The sequence below is a fragment of the Cryptotermes secundus genome, unplaced genomic scaffold (genome assembly GCF_002891405.2).
Source record: "Cryptotermes secundus unplaced genomic scaffold, Csec_1.0 scaffold971, whole genome shotgun sequence".
In the NCBI taxonomy this organism is placed as follows: Eukaryota; Metazoa; Arthropoda; class Insecta; order Blattodea; family Kalotermitidae; genus Cryptotermes; species Cryptotermes secundus.
The window spans coordinates 255,865-280,374 of record NW_019727793.1 but is presented as its reverse complement, the minus strand read 5'-3'; the positions used below and the strand labels follow the sequence as shown (position 1 = coordinate 280,374).

The following is a 24,510-nucleotide window of genomic DNA, read 5'->3' as shown; positions in this document are numbered from 1 at the left end:
TTTACCAGGCTACACGGTGTCACGTCCTAGACGACGGTAATGTTTTCATAGTCACTGGCGCGAGAGCCACGAATCCCACAATAAAACTATTTGTTTTGCTTTTTATTTATTTATTGTTTAGTAATGATTCCTGCCAAAATTTCAGGCGACAAGGCGTGGAAGGGTACGACGATTAATGAACAGGTGAGGATGTGCAAGGAAGAGGTCGTAATACCCCCCCCCAAAAAAACAAAACTCCGTGGCCTGTAGTCCGCAAGAGAACTATACTGACCGAGCGGCCGCCGCTTGTCGGCGAAGTTAGTGCTAACTTTTGCGGATAGAGGGTGTCGCGTGGTCAGCGCAAAGAATCCCTACGGCCGTTAATTTTGGTTTTCTAGACCGGAGCTGCTACTGTTCCATTCAAATAGCTCCTCAATTATCCTCACGAGGCTGAGTGGACCCCATTCCAGACCCACTACTTCTCAGAAAATCTGGTTGCGCCGGGAATTGAACCCGGACCTCTGGATCTGTAGCCAGGAACTCTGACCGCTAGACCATCCGTGCGGAAACTGGGAAATGCTGCTGTATGATACGTAGGTCCAGATAAGCAGCTTTGGGGCCGACACACAACGGGAATCAGTGTGAGTACTGAAACATCACCAATGTGTGTGTGTGTGGGGGGGGGGGTTCTCTCTTTAGTCCTGAAGATGAAACATCAGTAAAAGAATGCCAGACTATGAATAGAATGGATCAGCCGCTACGAGAACTGCGGCCACAAAATGAATTTCTCTTGAGAGGCCGAATAGTGACATACACCACGTACTACGAGTTGACAAAAGCATGCAAAAATCTTCAAGGGTTTCGTCTTGTGAGTTGTAACGACGTGTAATTCGGAGAGAGAACCATTCTTTTCGGAGTAGCATAAAGCCTCCACTTTCAGGGTCGATGAAGAAGCCAGATCAACAACTCCTTGACCATAAAGGTGGAGGCCATACCTTCCTCACAGCACCGCAGTGAGGACTGCATTTAACGCAATGGCATATCCAATATTTGAGCTGCAATATTCCATGCAGGCTTGAGAGGGCGTCAGATTGTACTACGGTGTGATGTCGGCCGTTGCCTAGTTCAGAGCAAGGATCAGCCTCCGTTACATATCCTACTGCAAAACGAGGGACACCCTACCTGCTTCCTTCTATATGCACTGCAAGAGGACTCCATTTCGAGTAGTTTATTGCTTACAGCGCAAGTTCAACGAATTCCAGACACGTGAGCTTTGCAAGGCGATGGAAATTCATATTGTCCGTCTTCTGGGTTATGACACAACGTAGTTTGTTAGTATTCTACTCTGAAGACGGAGGAAGTGTGTTCATCCGAAATATTATGACCACGGACAAGTCAATTTTGTTGGATTTCGGGTGCTTACAGCGGCGCAACACCATGTACGTAGTTCTGTAAGAGGGCGGCATCTGGGAGAAGCATATCGCATCTGCCTTCAGGGTCGAAGAGGAAGCTGAGATCTGCTTGCTGCCTGCTTCATGTTGATTTTTGCTTTTTTACTATTATACCCCGATTATAGAGGCGATATGTTCCCCCGAAACGTCATCTGACTTTCATCAGGCTACACAGCGTTATATTGCAGAAGACATAACTCTTCAAAGTTACTTCCGTTTTTGTATTTCAAGTGCAATATTTTCGCTGTGGATTATCTTTGATTTGTGTCCGCAGCAATTTGAGATAAATGCAACATCCGGACCAATGGCCTTTTGATCTGTTATGGAAAGGTTTTGCTTACCTTCGCAACCGGTTTTTGTCCTCCATGATCTGTTTTAAGCCTCGTGTCCATTTTCTAACCTGCTGCTAATATTGTCGGTCTTTTCGGCACTTCATTTCGTTTCACAACAAATTCTTGCGTCAGACTCTTCATTCACATCCGTTCTCATTCAAAAGGTGTGCCCCAGTTCTAATTCCTGCAGTTAAGAAGCTAATCACGGTAAAGATATTACACTACATAGTCAGAAGAACGCATGTCATTGACGTTTTGTCAGTTCAAGAACACACGCAGTTCTGACAGGAGTGAAACTTCAGTTAGCGAAATCCACCTCACCCCCCCTCCGCTCTGCCAACACAGAGGTTCGTCTTAAAGATAAGGTAAGGTAGAGCCACCACTGTAACAGGTTATAGCTCTGAGACGTCGAGGCTCCCACATTTTCTAGAAAATCTGCTCACAGATGGCGGTGAGGTTGTCAGCCTTACGCGCCGGCAGGCCGCCCTTTATCCCCAAGACGGAAGCACAGTGTTACAACTGGATACGGGTCAGGGGGTACCGAGCGCCTCCGTGTACAAGAGAGTAGCCGTGAAGACGGACTCACGAGACGCAACGCGGGACAGCCAGGCGACGCACAGTGTCGGATTTGTCCGCATCGAAATTGTTATTTGCGAAGGCGCTATCAATGTTTCAAACTACAAGCGTCCAATGATAGGAATACTGGATAATGAAATCAAATGATGTGGAACGCAGTGGTCATAGCCGGTATGCCTGCAAGTACTGACGAAAACCAGAAAAAATCTGTCAGGTCAGGCGGTCCCAAAGGGGCAGCTCCAGAATTCAAGCTAGAAGCGTCACGGCTTGTGATGAGAAATTCAGACATCTGGGTCTAAAGCTCTACAGGAAGAGACCACCCGAGACATGCACGTATATGAAAGAATATTATTAAATAGATAATGGGTTCAATGTATTTCAGGACAGCGACCAATGGTGGACTCATGTGAACACGGTGATGAACCTTCGGGTTTTGGAATATGTCACCATGTCCTGCCCATGAGACAACAATCTGAACAATCACCGCTACCGTAACCTCAAAACTGAAACCAATTTTTAGCCTACTTTCCTTACATTGAAAATATGAAAGATCTCCTTGCTTTCCGTGTGTCTGTGCATCCACCCAAATATTTACGAAACTTGGTATGTTTGGCACCTGACTCCATCTGGACTCCCATCAGCCTGTGTCTGGATGTATTGCTAGGCAATGTTACCGCTGCAACGGATACAAGCAATGTTAGAAGAATTGTTGGAGGTGCCGTTTTTTCTATACGGTTCATGTCGTATCAAAGGAGAGTCTGTGGGTCTCTATATCCTCCCACCGTTGCTAGGCTACAGATCGGTAAACACCTTCCCGAGGCAAAGAAGAATTGTTGAAACCGTCCTTTTCTATGCCGTCCGTGTCGTATCAAAGAAAAGTAGGCGGTTAGTTCTTCCCAGAGCTTCTTGTTTCTTCGTGGAATTTTGTGTAGCAGAGAAGACATGAATGCATATAGGTCAATAGCTGGACCAAAGAGAGATAAGTAGCAGGATGTGGAGGGTGTTTGAGGAGAATATTTGGACCGAAGAGAGATGAAGTGACAGGAGGGTGGAGAAAACTGCATAATGAGGAGCTTCATAACTTGTACTCTTCGCCAAGTATAATTAGAATGATCATGTCAAGGAGGATGAGATGGGAAGGGTATGAAGCATGAATGGGGTAAAGAGGAATGCATATGGGATACTGGTGGGAAAGCCAGAAGGAAAGAGACCATTACAAAGATCAAGACGTAGGTGAGTGGATAATATTAAAATGATCTTAGAGAGATATGATCTGATGATATGGACTGGATCGATCTGGCTCAGGATAGGGACCGGTGGAGGGCTCTTGTGAATACGGTAATGAACATTCGGTTCCAAAACAAGCTGAAAAGTTCTTGAGTAGTTGCACAATTGGCGGCCTCTCAATAAGGGCTCAGCTCCATAAGTAGTGATGGTGATGATGATGATGATAATGTGTAGAGTGACAACAGGGAAACAAGATATGCACTTAATATTTCGGTGTGAAAACCTTAAGCGAAGACTGAATTTGATATTTTCAAAAATATAAGAACAACCTTAAATGTAGGCGTATCTTACAAAACATGGTGTAAAATATCGGTTGGAATGAGCTGGCTGAAGATATTGTTTAATGTTTGACTCTTGTAGCTGGATTTCTTAACAAGAAATATTACTCATCAAGGTGAACACTGGCCACTGCGAGCATCGAAGTACCAGAAAGGGGGATGACCACTTCCACATTTGTATTGTGAATTAATAAAGACTTTGTTTTATTCATTCAAGCCTAAAGTTCATTTAAAAGTATATAACAATTCAGTTACTACGTCAGAGAAAACTCACTGAGCCCTCCTTACTTACTTACTTATGGAGCTGAGCCCTTCTTGAGGAAAAGCCAAATCTGCAGCTACTCAAGAATTTCTCAGCATTTTATGGAACCTGAATGTTCATTACCGTGTTCACAAGAGCTCTCCACTGGTCTATATCCTGAGCCAGATCAATCCAATCCATATCATCCCATCCTACATAAGATCCATTTTAATGTTGTCCACCCACCTACGCCTTAGTCTTCCCAGTGGTCTCTTTCCTTCTAGCTTTCCACCAATATCATATATGCATTCCTCTTTTCCCCCATTCGTACTACATGCCCTGCCCATCTCATCCTCCTTGACTTGATCATTCTAATTATACTTAGCGAAGAGTACAAGTTATGAAGCTCGTCATTATGCAGTTTTCTCCACTCTCCTGTCACTTCATCCCCTTTCGGTCCAAATATTCTCCTCAACACCCTGTTCCCAAACACCCTCAGTCTGTGTTCCTCCAAGTTTCACACCGACACAGAATCACAGGTAAAATTATAGTTGTGTATATTCTAATTTTTATGTTTTTGGACAACAGACGAGAAGACAGAAGGTTCTGGACTGAATGGTAGCAAGCATTACCAGAGTTCAATCGCCTCTTAATTTCCTCCTCAATCAGGTTTTGATTTCTTATCGTCGTTCCCAAATCTAAACTGTACCACATTTTCAAAACATCTGTTTCCTATCTTTATGTCATGTTTTTGCTCTGAATTTTGGTGACGAGACAGCAACATATACCTAGTTTTCTCTGTGTTTACTTCTAGACCAACCTCGTTACTATTGTCAAAGTTTGTGTGTTGTTCTTTATGGTATGTACGAGGGTAAGTCAATAAGTAAGTTACAAATGGATGTAGAACTTAAACAAATAAGAGTATTGATTTGAAAAATGCTTTTATTTCTCAGCATAATCTCCCTGTACATTGAGGCACTTGTCCCATCGTTTCACAAGCCCCTGAAAACCATCAGCATAAAATTCTTTGGGCTGCTGTCGGAACCAGGCGGTGACTTCCCTACAGAAGGGTATTATTTTTTTTAATGCTAGTGGGGTCATATTAAGTCCCTTGTACTGCGGCCACTTTTGGCCTATTGTATCAGCCCCAGATGATAGTTGAGGGTGATTGTGGAGCAATTGGTGGAATGAAGATTGACAGGAGAAACCGAAGTACTCGGAGAAAACCTGCCCCAGCGCCACTTTGTCCACCACAAATCCCACTTTACCAGACCAAGGAGCGAACCCGGGCCGCCGCGGTGGAAAGCCAGCGAGTAACCGCTTGAGCTATGGCGCGGCCTTTACAGAAGGGTAACTATAGACACTATAGCCACTGCTATTGGCTGTTAACACGGCATGGCCTACCTCATAATGCATGACAGGTTAGGTTTTCACAAAGTCTGTGCACGATGGGTGCCGCGCATGCTGACCCCACAACACAAAATGCAAAGAATGGGTCTGGCATTACAGCACCTCAATCGCTACCACGATGAAGGACATAATCATCACAGGTGATGAGTCTTGCTCCAAGCGACTTCCATTTGTTCGGCCATCTTAAACATCATTTTTCGACTGAACATTTTCCCGACGATGAAGTTGTATAAAGGTAAGTCACTGCCTGGTTCCGACAGCAGCCCAAAGAAATTTATGCTGCTGGTTTTCAGGGGCTTGTGAAGGGATGGGACAAATGCTTCAATGTACAGGGAGATTATATTGAGAAATAACAGGATTTTTCAAATCAGTACTCTTATTTGTTTAAGTTCTATATTCATTTGTAACTTACTTATTGACTTACCTACGTATATTATTACCCAGTAGATTCATATCATCGGCATAGACCAACAGCTGATGTGCCCGTTTAATTTCAGCCCAACCTGGTTTTCCTGGACCTTCCTAATGGCATATTCTAAAGCAAAGCGGAAAAGTAGTGGCGATAAAGCATCTCCTTATCTTAGACCATTCCGGATAGGAAATTTATCAGACAACTGTTTACCTATACGGATGTTACGTTTCATTTAAACACATTTTAATCAGCTTAAGTAGTTTCACGTGTATCCCAAACTCTAACAGAATATTGTACAATACTTCCCTCCTAACTGAATCATAGACTCTTGAAGTTTATAAATAATTGATGAACTGTCTTATTGTACTCCCATTTTTTCTCCAGTATCTGAAGAATGCAAAAGATCTGAACTGTAGTTGATCTGTTACGTCGAAACCCACACTGATGATCCCCAATAATTTCATCTATGTATGGGCTTATCGCTGAGCCCCCATTACAAAGACAAAACAGGCAAATGATATGTGGAGAAAGAGTCGCTTTTATTGTGAAAATCAAACTAAACCTTAATGTGGGGAGAATGTAGAACGTTTGTATATTAAAGCAGGGTGGTATATATACAGCGTTGTAGGTTGAGACACTATGCTACAAGCCATAAGGTCGCTGGTTCGATTCGCAATGTAATTGAATTTTTCAATGGACCTAATCCTTCCATCTGCACTATGGCCCGGGGGTCGACTCATCCCCTAACAGAAATGAGTACCGGGAATATTTCTGGAGGTAAAGGGCTGCTTGCCGGCGCGTAAGTCTGACAACCTCACCGCCATATGTGAGCCGATTATCTAGAAAATGTGGGAATCTCAATGTCTCACAACCCTATGTGCCTCCACGGCCTGTTACAGCCATAAATTTACCCTTTTATTTTTAATTTTATGTTGCTCTAGAAGGGTCAATAAACTCAATAAGTAAATTCCGTCAGAGAACTGGATCCCAGGATCCATCGAAACCCATAGAAGAGGAAGACTCGCAGCTAAGAAGGGAACACACATCACAAGACGCGGTTTACACAGAAAATAAGAAAAACGACCCCGTAGTGAACGAACCACATGCAAGTTTTAATTAAGACAAATAAGATGAATTATCTTAACAAGTTTTAGCGAGTGTAAATTTATCATAATTGACAAATACGGACTTTTAAATAATTTTAAATGGTGTTGTGAAAATATATGAGGGCAGGCAATGCAATAGATTGACGTAATTGGGACACCTGATGATGGCACTATGTTGCCGAAACATGTTGTGAAGTGACAGGCGAAATTGAGTGCACTATAAGACGGCCACTGTATACATATAATGGATGAAAATCAGTGCAACAGGACGCTAAAATATAACATTATGAAGTGGAATAGCTTCAAATATACACATCGACAAGCAGGGCAGACACATACTGCGTGTTCTCGTCTCCGCTCACAATTTGTCTTGCTCAAGTTTCGTACGAACCGAAAAACACGTCCAAAAAATGTCAGCAAAGAGACAGACAATGCAACGGAAGACAGACGGTTTCTGAAAAGCAGAAACCGGGAGACTACCCTCGACTCGTCTTGCTTAACAGACTGAAAAGGACTTAGCTCACAGGTTCCCCATAACGCTATTACTTCCTCAAAAAAAATCAAAATATTGCACAAGCTATGACTTGATCTAACAAAAGGGTACCATGTAATTACAACAGGTTTCCGAAGCGGCCTCCATCCGATTCAAGGCAGACGGCCTTGTGCCGAATGCATTGTTTTCGCCCCAAAACGTTTTACAAGTTGATATTGGCTGTTCTCGCAACTGCTTCAAGTCTTGCCATGACATTTTCGACAGAACTGCATCCGGCGACCGAGAAGGCCATGCAATCGGCTCTCGATGTCCAGTCTGTCCTGCTTATGTCGCTTTCAGCCACAGCCGAGCATGTTCCCCAAACTGCACTGGTGCTCCGTTGTATTGAAACCACAGCTAGAGGCGCATCTACAAGCAGCCCCACTATAACAGTTCCCGGAAAATCACGACATCGTCCAGCAGTCCGTCTGCCAGGCAGTGAACAGGGGCCTCTTCAATGTTTCCGATTATCCCAGTTTGGACATCATGCCCACATTCACTCAATAGCACAAAGACTATCACAAGCTCAGAGGTGACTGCTGTGGATTCTGAACACACCCTGACACGAAAAACATGCTTCGTCTGCCCACAGGACGTTCTGAAAAAGATCATCCGCAGTGTGCTAAAGTCGAGGCCTTATAAGATGGCAGTCCGCAAAGAGATCTGCACCACGCGAGTAGTGGTCTGAATGCAACTGACTGTCAGAAAGTACTACTTCGATGACTCTAGCTTGGGATAATCCAAATTCTCGTCACGATGTCGCGTGAGCTTCTCCTCCGCGGTGACGTGATATCTGTATCGGCTGGTATCCGTACAGTCCGGGGCGACCTGCATTCACACTTCTGTCTCACGGAGTCGCTACTCCAAGAGTCGAAATATGTTAGCCTACCAGGATAACATGCAGCAGCAGGAGCTCGACAGATACAGGTGCCAAAGGTTAAGGGCGTGACCCAGTATTCGTCGTGAGTGTATTCCTTGTGCTCTGCGTGTCCTGAGTTCACATACCAACGCACCATATATTGTCATGTGACGTATGTCTTGACGACCTTGGAGGGATACCATTAGAAAACTGCGGAGTCATGTTCTGGAGACAACTGGTTCGAGTAGAAGTAGCGATGCAAGTCTTTCGTAATGTTCATTAGTCCTTCCTATGCACCATGATAATACTGTCATGTGTTTGGGTGATTAAGACGCGGGTTTGGATTGGTAATTGAATTTATTAAAAACCTACAGGTCGTAAATACAAATAATCATTATACTCTTGTTGAGTTGCACAATTTACCATCACTACACACTAATCTCTTCAGTCTATCTGCACTAGTCTTTACGGATTCATAACACAAGAAGTATAAAAGTCTCTCTAAATCACACACTCCCAATACCACTGCACTACAGGACACATAAATCTTCAAATCACAGGCTGACCTCCTGTACTGTTCTGTACTCCATGTCGCAATTCACTTTGTTCGTGTACTTCCGCCGGAACTATTTTCGGAAATGAGCTCAACTGAACTCTGTCACTGCCTTAATCAAGTCAAAGTCAAATTTATGTTAAGACCGACGGTCAGTTCGTCGGTCTGTCTTGGTATAAAGCACCCATCTGGGGCTTAATCTTTATTACTGTCAGACAGTTGCAGGCTTTGTTGATGTGGGGCGCTCTCTCTGACGATATGACGGGTCTGTCATTTGTACATGCTGCTGGTCCTTGCCAGTGCAGTTTTTCTCAGGTCCGAGTCCCTTGGGACTCGCGACCATATTTTAATGTCTTAGTATTGAGACGTCCCTTTTCGTCGCCTCCTACGACTCAGAGGTCACGGTGGAAGTATTCGACCCCGACTCCACACGGGTCTCTGACTTAATCAAAGTCAAAGTCACATACTGTCTTGGTCAAAGTCAAAGTCACATTGCGACTGACGGTTAGTCTTGGTGTCGAGCAGATATTTATTATTGTTTGACAGTTGCGGTCATGTTATTGTGGGGCGCCCTCTCTAACGGGTCTGTCTTGTGTTAGAGTCATTGTCTGCACTGCCTTGGTCAGAGAGTCAGAGTTACTTTACGACTCGAGGTTTACCGCGCCAATCAGTCCGGCTTGGCGTCAGGCGCCTTGAGGCCCACGACCAGATTTTTTTCCCAACTGAACTCTTGCGGAAATAGTCCTTATGTAACATCCTCTCTGACGAGAAGATGGGTTTGTATCTTATGAATATACTTGGCCTTTCGTCAAGTGTATATTTTGTACATATAACATGTTATTGGAAAATCTTCATTTTGCACTACCCACAAGTCCTCTGACAGTATGTGCTTTACAGAGCAGGTCATGCCTAGCTTACATATCTTATGCTACAATGGCAACTTATTTATTTGAACGGGCGTAAGCTTGACCACAGCCAAGTTTAAGTCTCTTGTGTTTTCTGTGTCTGGCTTCACCTTGTCCTATACTGCGAGCATGCTCACTACTTGATCAAAAGTCAAAGTCACATTGTCACTGACGGTCAGCCAGTCAGTCAGTCAATCTTTGTGTCGAGCCCCAGATGGAAATTCCTTGGTTATTCTTGGAACCTCGTTATACAGCCGCGGCACGGACCACACAGAAAACACAGTTCTACTGTAAGAATCGTTGCGTAACCTAGCAACTAGAGGCCGCGCCATAGCTCAAGCGGTTAGTCGCTGGCTTCCCACCGCGGTGGCCCGGGTTCGATCCCGGGTCTGGTCAAGTGGGATTTGTGCTGAACAAAGTGGCGCTGGGGCAGGGTTTCTCCGAGAACTTCGGTTTCCCCTGCCAATCTTCATTCCACCAATTGCTCCACAATCACCCTCACCTATCATCTGGGGCTGGTACAATAGGCCAGAAGTGGCCGCAGTACAAGGGACTTAGTCCCACCCCACTAGCAATAAAAAAAACCTAGCAACTGGTCAGAGAGAACCCCGTTCCTACTGTTGCTTGGCGCAGACGATAAAAAACACGGCCTCCTCTATTGTTTCGTGTTGGACCGCGTTTACAGAGCTGCTGTCTGGCAACGCGTTGATCAAATCCGTGACAATATTGTAGCATGTAGACTCGTTGCTGTTGATATGGAACAAAGGATGGAACGCCTTCTGGCTGAAATAAGAACCAACCGAGCCGGCCAAGATGGAAACCAACCAAGAAAGGATGGATGACAAATTAAATGCCCATCACGATAGGATGATGGGCTGGATGGAGTCCCAGGTAGAGAAAATGGAGGCCGCGTTGGATGTCTTCGAAGAAACGTTCAACAAAATGAACACCACAGGTTTGGAGGCCAATCGAGAAAAGTGGGGGGTCGTAGCGGAGCAGAAGGACGCCCCTAAATTAAGAGTCCGCGGCGGTGGAGAATATCGGGGCGCTGGTGGCGCCGCCGACAGCCGAAGAAACGGACCCAGGGCGACGGTGGGTCCCGGAGGAAGTTGGCCGCCGTTCGCAAACGGGTGACCTGACGTGCTGTTCTTGCACGGCGTAAGGGACGCTGTCACAATGGACCGACGGTCGAGAAGATGGATGGGCCCGGAATGTAACAATGGCAAATGGACTGAAGTCTGAGACGGCAGGACGCCTAGGAAGCAAGAGGGAATTCAACAAGACCGTCCGGCAGACTTTCGGACTGGAGGTCGTGAAGCGAGTAGCCACGGGGAAGGAAAGCTAGACCGATCAGAGACGTCATAAGAACAGCCATCGGGAGAAAGGAAATGGCGCTACGCCTGTAGGCTATTCTGAACGAATGGCCTTAAGGAGGGAGCAATGTAGCATGTAAACCCATTGCGAAGAAATGACTCTGCAAACAACGCCCGTTCCTAGGCAACAGATTCCGAACACGCACCAATGGGCTAACTATGAATCCGTGTCCTTTATGCGGTCCGTGCGACAGCCGCGTGATGCAACAGAACTGTTGGAAGCGATGTTTTCTTTGTGTGCCCGCGCCGAGATGTTACAAGCAGACTTAAATTAGTTCAGTAACCCGCGTGAAGGCGGGGTCGAATACCTCCCCCGTGACCCTGCGAGTCGTAGGTGGTGACGAAAAAGGAAGTCTCAAATCTGAGACAGTAAAATATGGTCGCGAGTCCAAAGGGACTCAAATCCGAGGAAGACTGCCCTGGCAAGGGCCAGCAGAAAATACAAAAGGCAGACTCATCCCCTCGTCAGAGAGGGGTGCCCCACAAAAACAAGACCGTAACTGTTAAACAGTAATTAATATCTGGTCATGAGCCCTAAATGGGGTTCGACACTAAGACTTACCGACTGACTGAACGTCAGTGCAATGTGAGTTAGTTTAGTTAAGTAAAGTCAAGAGCAAGCTGGTTGCTGAGTGAGGCTGCTGCTGTTATGAGCTGGTAGCTAAGCCACAGGGATAGTTCGGGAATTCAGAGTAAGGGGAATATCCGCCGTTGGAAGCCGCTACCAGACAACGGCTAGTGAAGACACAGCAGACTGAGAAGACTTAGTACGTGCTGCAGTGAACTGCAGAGCGTGTGAATTAGCGTTAGCGCTATAGTTACTTGTAATTACGAATTGTGTGTATAAGTGTTTAATAAATGTAATACCAATCAAAATCCCGTTCACAGCCACTCAGTCGCGTGACAACATCCACGTCCATTCTAATTACGTAATCATCCATTTTTTTTCCTTGGCACTATAGCCCCAGTGGGCCTAGACCTACCTCCATGAACTTCTCCGTTCACTTCGGTTTTTCTAGATTTTACGCATTCGATAGGACTCTTTGGGCGGGTGATCAGCTCCTCGCAAGGCCTCTACCTGTACACAAACACAGAAAAACGCACACACACAAACTAAACATCCATGCCCTCAGTGGGATTGGAACCCACGATCCCGGTTTCCAAGCGAGCGAAGACAATACATGCGTTAGACCGCTGGGCTACCGTGACCGGCTCAATTCGGCGCAATTGTACCGTAAGTTCCATGCAGGAACAAGCAGCGTCTAGAAGGAACACAAAAATGCCTCACAAATACGTGACGTCACTCGTTAGCTCAGTATTTTTCTTGACTCTGTCTGTAACTTTGTACTGCATAACGGCATTTTGACTAAGCCAACAACTTGTTGGGAAGTTACTTAACGATCCTTGCAGCATCGAGACGATCAAAAGAATACAGCGTCGGATGGTAGGGCAACTGACGGGCGATCAGTTGCAGATCGAGGAGCAATCGAGATGCAGTCCGGCACTTGCCTTCAGGGACTGAGGCAAACCACGGAAAAGTGCGTCAGGACAATCGGTGCTGCCGGTAAAATTGGAACTGACCACCTTCAGAATGTTATAGCTACACCAGCGTTTTCGGTGTTCTGACACGCAGACGCGTGCAGCGTCCCCGCATCGCGTCTTCGTCTTCACCTTCAATTCCGAACTCCGTTTCATTACAGCAGCAGAGTCTGTGAGAAGCTGAAAGTCGATCAGCTACTCGAGAACCTCCCCCCCCCCAAAGAATCCGAATGTTCATTCTCGTTTTTACAAGACCTCGCCACTGCCCTCTCCAGAGCCAGGTGAGTACAGCGCACACCCTCAAACATCCACTCTAATAACATTCCGGCCACTACGCTATCTCTCCTTTCGCATTTAAGTCTGACGCACGCGTGCTACACACCCGATCCATCCCATCCTCCTTGGTTTAATGGCCTCAATAATATTTGGTGAAGTGTATTCATTATGAAGTTCCCTTTTATGTAATTTTCACCATATTTTATAAAAGATATAAATATATATATTCAACTTGTGCTCTTGATGGAAATAAGCGATCGGTTTGATGATGTGACTCTCTTTACCTTTCGAGGAAAACTCACGGCAGTTCTGTATTCGGCGAAATGTCTATGTCACTCCTAGGACTCCAAACCCGGCACTCAGACGCTGTCAGTATGGCAAGATGATTAGTGAACCGTGAACTAGAACAGACGTAGAAGCAAGCGGTCTGACACTGTGTGGAGGAAAACGACGGATAAAATTCAGTCAGGACTGCANCCAAGCGTACGAAACAGGAGTGAAACCTTTACAAAGATGTAACGGCTCCTTCTAATTATTTACTTTATTAACAAACGTGTGTACATATTTCATTTTTACATTCACTGCCAGGTAATTTTGCGTAACTTTGGCGGAAACAGCTCAAGACACTGTTTGCAGGGCCTTGATTCTGGGTCAAGGTTCCTACATCACCGACTTTCATCTCTCGAAACAAAACAAAAGGTGAGATAACAATCTGCTCTTCGCGTGGTCAGAAATGGTTAGCTTGAAAACGCAAAGTGTGATCAGTGTGCTGACCGGAAGGCTGCCTGGTCCTTCGTCACCCACAACGTCCATTGCTGGCCTACAGTTGTCTTGTTGCTTGGCAACCGTTTAGTGTACAAAAGAATGACGGAACGGTGCAATGGTGGTAAACAATATAACCGTGTTGGATTTCAGGTTCTCACAGCGGTAACTATGAAGAAGTCCACCTTCTGGGATATAACCACGTGTAGTTCAGAGAAACCGACGTTTCGGAACATATATCGTCTCCATATTCAGGGTCAAAGTGTAAGGGTAGTAAGAAACCAGCATGAAAGTGGCAAGCATTATATCTCAGAAGTTGGGATTTTTAATAGAATAGCGGCCAACCGCGTTCTCACAACAAGCTGGTAATTTCATTATTTCAGTACAGGGAAAAAATAAATTAAAAGAATTAAGCGTAGATGGGAGAATAATATTAAAACAGATCTTCAAGAAACAGAGTGAGAGGGCGCAGAGTGGATTCTTCTGGTTCAGGTTAAAGCCCACTGGAGAGATCTAGCGAACACAGTAGTGAACTTTCGGGTTCAGTAAAAGTCGGAGAATTTCTGGAGCAGCTGACTGACTATCAGCTTCTCAAGGATAATTCTGCTCCGATAAGCAGTTCGAAGAACGGACAATGTCGCACTAATCCTGCCTACATCGGACCGCGCCGCCTGATAAATATTACTGCATATCTTTCGGAACGACATATTTTTGTCCTGGGTCCGAACTCTGGATGCCAAATCGACGTGTCAATTAGTCGGTCCATTAATAAAAAATTAATTAAATTCCTGTCTTCCAAGAGAGATCGCCATTCTGACGCCACAGCTGGTTACAGTATGGTGCTCGGTACACAAACCCAACCTGCACAGCCTCAGCTGACAGCGGCGGGCGCGTCCGGTTTACTGCGAAGTGGGGAATTTCTTGACCAATCTGACCTACCACCTTTGCAACAAAGATGGTGCAGTCAATTTGTTAGGAGCGGAAAGTAGATGAGCGGAAGGATTTTGAAACATAGTCCCTAAACATTTATTGCGTTACCAGGCGCCGACATAAGCCCCACTGTCACAAGAGGCGCGCTTTCACTCAGCGGTGTTAAATCGTGACTCCCTTGGCTTTCACTTGAGCAGTGGCGACTCGTGAGCTCACACATCGCCACTTGAGCTTCCTGCTCCGTGTACACGGCACGCAGCATCCAGGCTGTGCACTTTCGGACGAAACGGCATGGGAAACCGAGGTACCAGGAGAAACTGCGTCTCAGGTCTACTTTGTCTAACACAAATCCAACATGACCTGACCTGGGATCGAAGTCCAGCTAAATAATCTATATATAATTAAGTCTCAGGACAGCAACGTCGTAATGTCTTCCCCGTGGAAACCGAACGCCAAACCAGAACCAGGGGTGATGGAAGTAAATAGCAATTTAAACTTCTTGCATTAATTGGAACACCGTGCTTACACGGTGTCACATCACAAGGACTGCAATCTGAAAAAAAGTGTTTCAGTGCATATTGCAGTGTGAACCTTTGCCGAAAAAAAGGAACACCTAAACAAGAGTTTCTGAATCGCCTATCGGCGATAAATTTTAACGGATGCAAGAAACTCTTACTATCAACCAAAATAAACCAATCGATTTTTCGAAAAAAAAAAATGTGTTGATCTAAACCGCGAGAAGGGTTCATCTATAGGCCACATAGGCTATGGGCTGGGCGGGCGAGTGAATATTCTGAGTTCGATTCCTGGTGGGGGCGAGAGATTTTTCTCCACGCTGGCTCTGGGGCACACGGGGCTGTTTCCCCGGGGGTAAAACTGCAGGTGCGTGACACTGGCCATTCACATCCATGTCTTCAGGCAGTAGTGTTGCTTAATTACTTGAGTGCAGACTTTACCTTAATTTTAACGATATGAGGTAGGAAATTTGGATATTTTACCGGCCCGCAGTACAGTTTCGGTTGAGACTAGTATTACTAGCACTGTCGTCGTCATCATCATCATCATCATCATCATCATCATCATCATCATCATCATCACGATCACTTGTCTGTGGAAACGGCGGCTGGAAATGGGAACTGTAAAAATATTCCCTTCAATTTTCAAAGGCATTTTGTGGGCCCCACAGCCGGTCTGGAGAACGTGGAGGGGAGAAAATTCTTGCCCCTACCGGGACTCGAACTCCGACCCGTCGGTCGTCCGGCCCGTAGCCAGTCCCTATACCGACTGCGCTATCCCCTTGTATCGAGGAGCCTTCCTTCAAGACGTAACTGGGACGGCTGAAGAAGAAAAAGCATCTGCAGCTACTGTTTGGCTTTCTGTAGCTGGAGCTAGAAATCAGGGCACCGCCATGACACCAACCATAGCACAATGTAAACAAGTGAACGTGACGACAAACAGAACACGACATGATGCCATTTTGTTTCTTTGCGCAACATTCTTGCTCCTAATGACGCAATGTTTTGCTGTCAGACTATCCTCAGCTGTAACGCAACGCAACCCGAGGGCTTGTTGCGCACCGTCAGCAAAAATTCCACAAGACCACTACAAAGAAATTTGCCTTAAAGGTAGCTCTGTAGCCCGAAGGCAAGAGTGGTGCATACCAGGCCGCGACTTCATACGTCACTTTCGTGCACGGATGTTATACAGTGCCTGAGCAGTGCTCACTAGTCTCGATGTCCTTGCAAAAGTCTGTCACGTTAGATAGTAAGTTTGGAGAACCGTTCTAAGACAGAAGTAATAAACAAGAGCAGAATATGTGACGAGGGAAAGTCATGGGAGAAATGAAAGACGCTTTATTTCGAGAAGCGAAGAGCAAAGCCTTTTGGGGCAGTATGGAGTAGTGTATAATTGCATAATTTGAGAGTCCCAAGCGATTTAATTCTGATAAATTTAAATCGAGGGAGCTGCGCGACAAGGACGCAGTATCTACTCAGAACTCGTGAACCGTCTCTGCATTCGGTTCACGACAGGAGCACCGGAAATCCTGTGTAGATGCACGCTGGCTTCTATGTAGGGGAGGCACACGAAAACTCTGTCTGATGAAAATGTAAAGCTCTTTAATGTTAAATTAGGTGAGTGGTACATATAGTTACCATTGACCTATAGAAGGATTTGTATATAAACACCGAGGACAATGAGAAACAGGTTTGGGAACATGTGCACCCCAAACTCATTTTCCGGGCCCAGAAATTGTACGCGCAGCCATATTTGTATCCACACCAGATTCGTGGTGGATCCTCCAAACTGAGGAGAAATTTCGGACCGCCGCCATGTTGACGTACAGGCCCGTAACAACAGCTGCATGCCCACTGTCGCGTGACAGTTAAGCTCCAGAATCAGAACTCTCACCGAACGGTCTACTAACCGCGATTCCAACCCAGGACAATTACGTAGCAGCACCGAGCGGTAACGGGCGTAGATTTGCACTGGGGAGATGCTGGGTTCGGATATCGGCTATCGTGGTTTTCCACAGTCCCTACAGGCAAATATCTGAGTTTATCAGTAAGTCTAGCAGTCGATGCCTATGTTCTAGATACTGCGCAGTTAAGTAAATCCATGCCCCTTGCTTTCTGTCTTCTGAGAAGCGTCACGTCTCACAGGGACGCTTGTTACTGAAGTGACGTCGCCATATGAAACTGGCCTGCCATGACCTTGCATCACAATGCACGACGGCTCCTGGAAAGGACGAGGTATTGACTGTAAGGATGTTTTGTAGCTGCTCATTTGTTTTACTTTTTCCGGAACAAGCGGTAGAACGCAAGTCAGGGGAGCTGAGATACAACCTCGACATTGGAAGGTCAATATCGCCTGTCAAGAAATCCTTTAAGTGAACGCCACATTTGCGTAAGCAACCTTAGCGAGTACGTTCGAATGTTTCCACCGGCGTATGAATACGGCAAGTGTGTCGAAAGTAGAATATAATAATTTTCCAATGATGACGTAACATCGCAGATGTTTCAGACGGGCAATAGCTGACTCGGGTTTATTTTTCTACAGCTTTACCAAAGTTTTCTTTCTTAAGAAGCCTGGGTTGGTCTCAAAGCTTGTATGGATGTTTGTGTAAAACAATGAATCATTTACAGTCTGAACCAGTCTGTTAGTCAATAAGAAAGACGCAATCACCAATCAAGCAAACTGTGTAAACATATCGATTAATGTGATTAAAGTGATTTCGCGTGCAGTTGTGTCAGCGCCAAGAGGTTCATTCGACCTTTCTCAGTAAGGACGGTGTTTGTCCAGCATCTGCATCAGCTGGCTAGGGGCAGAGTCGGGATGTTCGCTACAACCGAGATACACCGACCACGTTAGCCTCGAAGGTTCAAGCCATCGTTGTGCAGTTTCTGTGACAAGTAAAATAAAAAATACGTGTATGTTTACAGCGCAGAGCTGGTTGAATGTTTTGGTGTTTATTTTAGGCTGCTGCCAGTAAGCAGACTGTCTGGCGTCGAGTGGTAAGCTGAATGCTCTGAAAGAAGAAGGCTTTGGTTGCAGCTTGATGGGCTTTACCTTTTGGCCGTGACAATGAAGATAGTACATTCGTCCAAAAAGTCGGTGAACTTCTGCCAGAGCTCACATCTCAGAAGACAACCACCCAGCTGGACTCCACCCCCCACTAAGCGAATTTTAAAAAAGATTTAATTTAGGTACGATACAACATGAACAGACTGCTGCTAAGCTTGTCAAGACATCCCATACGTTTTATGGTATCGGAATGTTCATTGCCGTGTTCACAAGAGCAGGCCACTGGTCCTCATCATGAAGCTGCTTGTTACGTAAACTTGTCCAGAGGAGATCATGAGCAGCAGATCTCCGCTTGGTGCCCTTTGCAGCACAGCGCGCTCACGACATACTTTCGCAAACTACTAAACACGTGTTACGCCTGGTTCTGATGGACGCAAATTCTCGGGGCAGCAACTTTCCTTCGTGCATGCCGCAATGATGGATCTGCGCATCTCCAAGTTCCCACAGCAGCGACTCCGAGACGCTGCGTATGCAGTGTCCAAAGCATCTCTGGAGGCGGGCGCGCCGTCATCACTAGCTTCTATTCCACAGTCAGTCAGAGTCAGAGGTACTTTACGACTGCCAGTTTATCAGTTCGTCTCGGTAACAAACCCCTTCAGACTCAAGACCAGTAATTTTATTTTTCAACTGAACACTTATGGTCATAGTGATTATTTAATATTCTCTCTGACGATAGGATGGGTTTGTCGCTTACAATTGCTACTGGTCCTCGCTAGTGTAGTCATTCTCAGGTCAGAGACGATATTTCACTGTCTCAGGTTCGAGACTCCACCTATCTGGAGGGCCAGGTCTCTCCATTTATGTCTCCCAGGAGCATAGTGGCCCGGTTATACCCCCAAGCACTGGGTTCTCTTTTCGTCACCTTCTACGTCTCGCAGGGCTACTGTGGAGGTAAAGTTCTTGAATTTTTGTGTTTCTGGGTTCTAATAATAAATATTAACCATATTTTACATACTGTCGCCGACTATTCGATTGTTCTAGATCACTTTTCAGTGAAAATGAGACAATGAACGTTTCCAAATCTCCACATACTTCCATGGGCTCTCCTTCCTTGCAAATGTGAGATTTCAGAATGTGTTTTGTGGCGCACAGACCTGAAATTTCGTCACCAAGTTAGCAGGAGCCCTGTCCTGAGCCGGAAGAATCCAGTCCACACCCTCCCGTTCTATTTCATTAATTCCGTTTTAATATTATTCATCCATCTACGACTAGATCTTCCTAGTTGCCTCTGTCATTCAGGTATCCCTATCACTTATCTTCTCTATACTTGCTACATGCCAAGTCCATCTCAGCCTCCTTGACTTGATAGTTCTGATCACAATAAACAAATAATATCTATACTTCGGTACAGTTTATCCAAATAGGCTGGTGTAGAGGCTAGACTAGTGCTCGGTTCGAATTTCGGCCAGGGCACCGGCTGTACTCACAAAGGTTTGTCGGGCTTCTCCTCTGTCCCTTCGGATAAATACCATGATAGTATCCCGAGTCGATCATGACTGAGTCCTTCCAAATCCTTTCCAATTCATTCGTCATCTACCATCTGAACGTACATAGTCCTGACGTCGCAAGCGTCACTAAATGACCCACAGAGACACTGCAACGGACCGCGGCTTCAGACAGCATCAGGAAAAGTGGCAATACGGCATGTCTCATCCCTTAGGGCAGAGCTTCCCAGATACATTCGAAAACGGGACCTTTTCGCCGTCGACAAATGCTTGTTGAACCACCTAATAAATTTCTTATACACACACTCCGTGGTTTAATCCGCAAGCGAACTATACCGACCGAGCGACCGCCGCTTGTCAGAAAAGTTAGTGCCAATTTTAACGGATAGAGGGTGTCGCGTGGTCAGCGTAATGAATCCCCACGGCCGTTAATTTCGGTTTTCTAGACCGGAGCCTCTATTTCTTTGTAATAGCTCTTCAATTATCCTCATGAGGCTGAGTGGACCCCGTTCCAGACCCACTACTTCTCAGAAAATCTTGTAGCGACGGGAATCGAACCCGGACCTCTGGATGGGTAGCTAGGAACTCTGACCACTAGACCACAGAGGCGGTCAATAAAATTCTTAATGAATGTATGTTACAATGTTCTGTGGTAGATACATGGGTTGAATCTGATGATACGTATTTTGATAATACACCCACGTCTGGAAACGCTTTGTTTACGCCCTAGGGCCTCTGCAATGTAAAGGAGGACGCCCTTACCTCTTACCTCTGCGGTTTACTGGTGACATTTACCTAACATTTCTCCGAGAGAGCTTACCCGAGCTGCTGGAAGCGGTGCCTTTGGAAGTCCGTCGTGAAATGTGGTTCTAACATGATGGCGCCCCGACACACTGCACTAATGTCGTCAGTGAGTATTTGGATGAAACTTTGGCAACAGACGGATTGGACGTGGAGGGCCCCTCGCTCCTCTGACTTGACTCCACTGGATTTCTGTCTCTGGGGGGTACATGCAAAGCCCGGTGTACGAGACTCCAGTGGAGACACAAACTGATCTTGTGGCAAGAATTGCAGTAGCAGCTGGAACAGTCCGGGAAATGCAGGGAATCTTTCAAAGAGTTCAGCATAACATAACCAGGAGGTGCAAAACATGCAGTGAGGTCGGTGGCCGCCATTTTGAGCAACTTTTGTAATATATAACAACGATAACATCCTCTAAAACTTATGCATCCTCTCGGAAAATTTGTGGCCCTTAGTGCCAAAAGGAAGAGTTTCCGGACATGGGAGTATTAACAAAATATGATCAGATTGAACCCATCTATCTACCATAGAGCGTTGTAGCATGTATTTATTTACATCCTGTATATATGAAACAAGGATATGAGATTAACGTATTAAAACTGCATTGAATTTATACGAAAAATGAAGAAGCTTAAAACTAATGTCACATGTTTTCCATTTTCGATGCAAAATGTTTTTATTAGTGGACGTTCCTTCTGTTGAAAAAATAGACGTAGGCTCATTGGATCACCTTGCTGTCTGTGTGTCTGTGTATCTCCCCATTTCAACATTTCAATGCCTGATCCAATCTTTATGTGCAAATCACGGCACCTGAGACCACCTCAATGACGTATTTTACAAACCTCTTCCGTCATTTTGTGTGTCTGTATATGTATCCTCCTATCGTTGCTAGGCAACAGTTCGGTAAATACGTTCCCGTGGCAATGAAGAATTGTTGGATGCATCGTTTTCTATGCGGTCCGTGCCGTATTTAAGGAAAGTAGGTGCTTAGTTCTTCTCAGACCTTCTTGTTTTCTCTCCATAAATTATTTTTATGTTTCAATTGTTACTGGAAAGCTTAATTCTCAAATCTGCCACCCCTTTTTGTTCTGTTTGTGTATTTTGTTTTTGTTGCTGAGTAATTCGGGTGTCCTGTTTCGCACAAATATATGTTGGCAGACGGTATCAGCTGACGCATTGCACGTCTGAGCCAAACACAATTAATTTTGTTACTGAACGTCACCCATCGTCCTGTTTATATTTCAAAACACGACGTTTCGGAGACTGGATTCTGTCTGTGTCTCAAGTCTCCTAAACGCTTTGTTTCGAAATATAAACAGGACGATGGATAAGGTCCAGAAACATAATATTTGTACTAATGTACCATTGTTAGGGCCGCGCTATAGCTCAAGCGGTTAGTCGCTGGCTTCCCACCACGGCGGCCCGGGTTCGATCCCGGGTCTGGTCAAGTGGGATTTGTGGTGGACAAAGTGGCGCTGAGGCAGGTTTCCTCCGAGTACTTCGGTTTCCTCTGCCAATCTTCATTCCACCAATTGCTCCACAATCACCCTCACCTATCATCTGGGGCTGGTACAATAGGCCAGAAGTGTCCGCAGTACAAGGGACTTAGTCCCACCCCTCTAGCAATAAAATAATTATCATCGTCACAGGCTTTTAGATCTTATTTACAGTTTATTAAACTGTTCCTTCGAAAGAGACATTTCTAGTCTAAAGAAACTCCAAAATAAAAATAATTTTATACTGATTTTGTTTTTGTGGAACTCTTTATGTTTCAGTTCGCGGAATACCGAGGCTCCGAGGGTCACTGCAGCACAGCACCTCAGAAGCACGGACAGAAGAAGTGACCATGACTCTGTTCCTGTCATCACCCAACCTTGGAAGACATGTGTCAGCGAGTTCGCCTCAATTACAGCAGCTATCTTCGTTTCAAAGAACTTCTGCATTTCTGATTTTGTTATATAATGTTGTGACTATGCGAATTTCGTTTAATTAGATATCAGAGTTAAGATTTTCCCTTAGGCCAGGTCAGTACCAGTGTCTAAGGACATATAGAATTTTTTTTGGAGGTCCGAAGGATTACAATTCTTCGTTCCATCGGCCTGGGACTGTCTAGCAGCCAGTGTGTGGTGAGGAACCCAGGTAAATGGTAATTATTCGCAATAACTTATTTATTTGTAAGGTAAAGTTCTCCCTACGCTTAATTAAACCCCACGATATTCTTAACCTCAACACTAGATGGAAGTGTGTGGTCAGCCTCACGCCCAGGCCGATTCACCCCAGGGGAAAGCCTCTTGTGTATCCTCCATTGGTTATGAGGCTGCGCCTGGACACGTCGCAGAAAACAGGGAAGTCCTTTGTCCTCGCAGGGATTCGGTGTAGCGAAGAGTTCTGCAAATAATGACTGTAGAAAGCTCTCTGACGTCAGGGCTAAATTCAGGAATCTTGAGGTCCCTACATACAGAGGTAGGGAAATGCAATGACGGACTTCTGTCACTGCGCGTGGCGTCGTTTCGGATGCTTGTGTGTTCCACAGGATTACTGGGCTTTTGGACTTCTTCCATCGTCCGGAATTTTAGGTAAGAGGACACGACGTTTCGGGAACTGGATCTGTTTCCGTCTTCAGATGAGAAAGGAAGACACCCACTCAGTTGGGCCCCTTAAAAAGAGCTAATCTCAATCACTGGTCGTTCTTTCCTGCATTAACCGTCTTTTAGGGTGCTCCGGCTGGCAATTACAGGGGTGTGCCTCTAAAGGATTATGGCCCGAACAAGCAGGGTTCAATTCTCAGAAGAGGCAACAAATCGTTCTGTTCACCGCAGCATCCACGCTGCTTCCGGGATCCATCCATCTCCCGTCCAATGGGTACCGCGCGCTGTAACCGGACGTAAAGTTCACCATTCAACTCCATATAGAGCGCCATGTTTACTGCTGCTTCCGTGACTGGCAGAGGGCCACATCACGATCAAGCACTCTCCAACTTTGCACCTTACGTTCCTCCCATCAGTTTCTCAACGAACCTCTTCGGGGTCATATGTACGGAGACTCTATAGCGACGAATGGTAGGATGGCTGATGAATTGGAAAGGATTTGTAAGGAAGCGGCCGTAATCTCACTGAGGCATTATCTCAGTATTTCAGTAAAATGAGTGAGGTAAACTATTAAGAAACTCACTACAGCCGGTGTTGGGGCCGAGATTAGGTAGATACAGCAGGTTCCCCCGAAACATCGGCAAACATCTACCACGATATGTGGCGTCACATCTCGGATGACCGCAACCTCCACTGTCACCCCTGTGAGAACCTCAGACCTCATTAAGTTTATCTTTCTCCAAAAAGCCTAATGATTTTTCAATCAATGACGGAAGGTCTCACGTCCCCAAGGGCTGAGAAACACTGAAGTCTGCCTTACTGCACCTCCGCGCCTTTTCCCCTTACTTTTGTTGGCAAGCTCTGTCCGTTAAGGAGTTTGCCATTCTCTCCACAGATGGCAGAATGTGCTGGCGCTTTCTGTGAAAGGAGGTCAGAGCGTTTTGCAACATGCACAAAGCTAGCCTACACTGCAAAATGTTCTAGTTTCGGTAAGACGGGATCTGGCAGGGCCCATCCCTGCTGTCCCTGCTTACAGAGTAAGCTAAGAAAATTATATTTGTGCTTAATTAAGCACCACGCCATGAAGGCATGTGAAGGACTAGACCTCAACACTAGACAGAGGTGGGTGGTCAGCTTCACGTCCCAGTCCCTACTACCACGAGGAGGAACACGGGTAACCACTGGATAGGAGGCTGGTTGAGCCCCAGAAACCATTCGGACGTCATGGAAAAGAAAAATAATCTCTTATCACTCCCGGGATTCAAACTTCGATTCCTCAGTCGTGCAGCTAGT

The 24,510-nt window shown here is 45.6% G+C and overlaps 2 protein-coding genes across 4 annotated transcripts in view; one reads left to right on the top strand and one right to left on the bottom strand.

The window, feature by feature from the left end:
- The window catches only part of LOC111865040 (elongation of very long chain fatty acids protein AAEL008004), a 101,621-nt gene that overhangs the window by 46,923 nt on the left and 30,188 nt on the right, over positions 1-24,510 (bottom strand). The window lies entirely within an intron of this gene.
- LOC111865042 lies at positions 18,143-22,744 on the top strand. Its single transcript, XM_023852760.2, has 2 exons — positions 18,143-18,930; positions 22,405-22,744. The coding sequence occupies exons 1-2, from the start codon at positions 18,798-18,800 to the stop codon at positions 22,620-22,622; spliced, it is 351 nt and encodes a 116-aa protein (XP_023708528.1). The 5' UTR covers positions 18,143-18,797; the 3' UTR covers positions 22,623-22,744.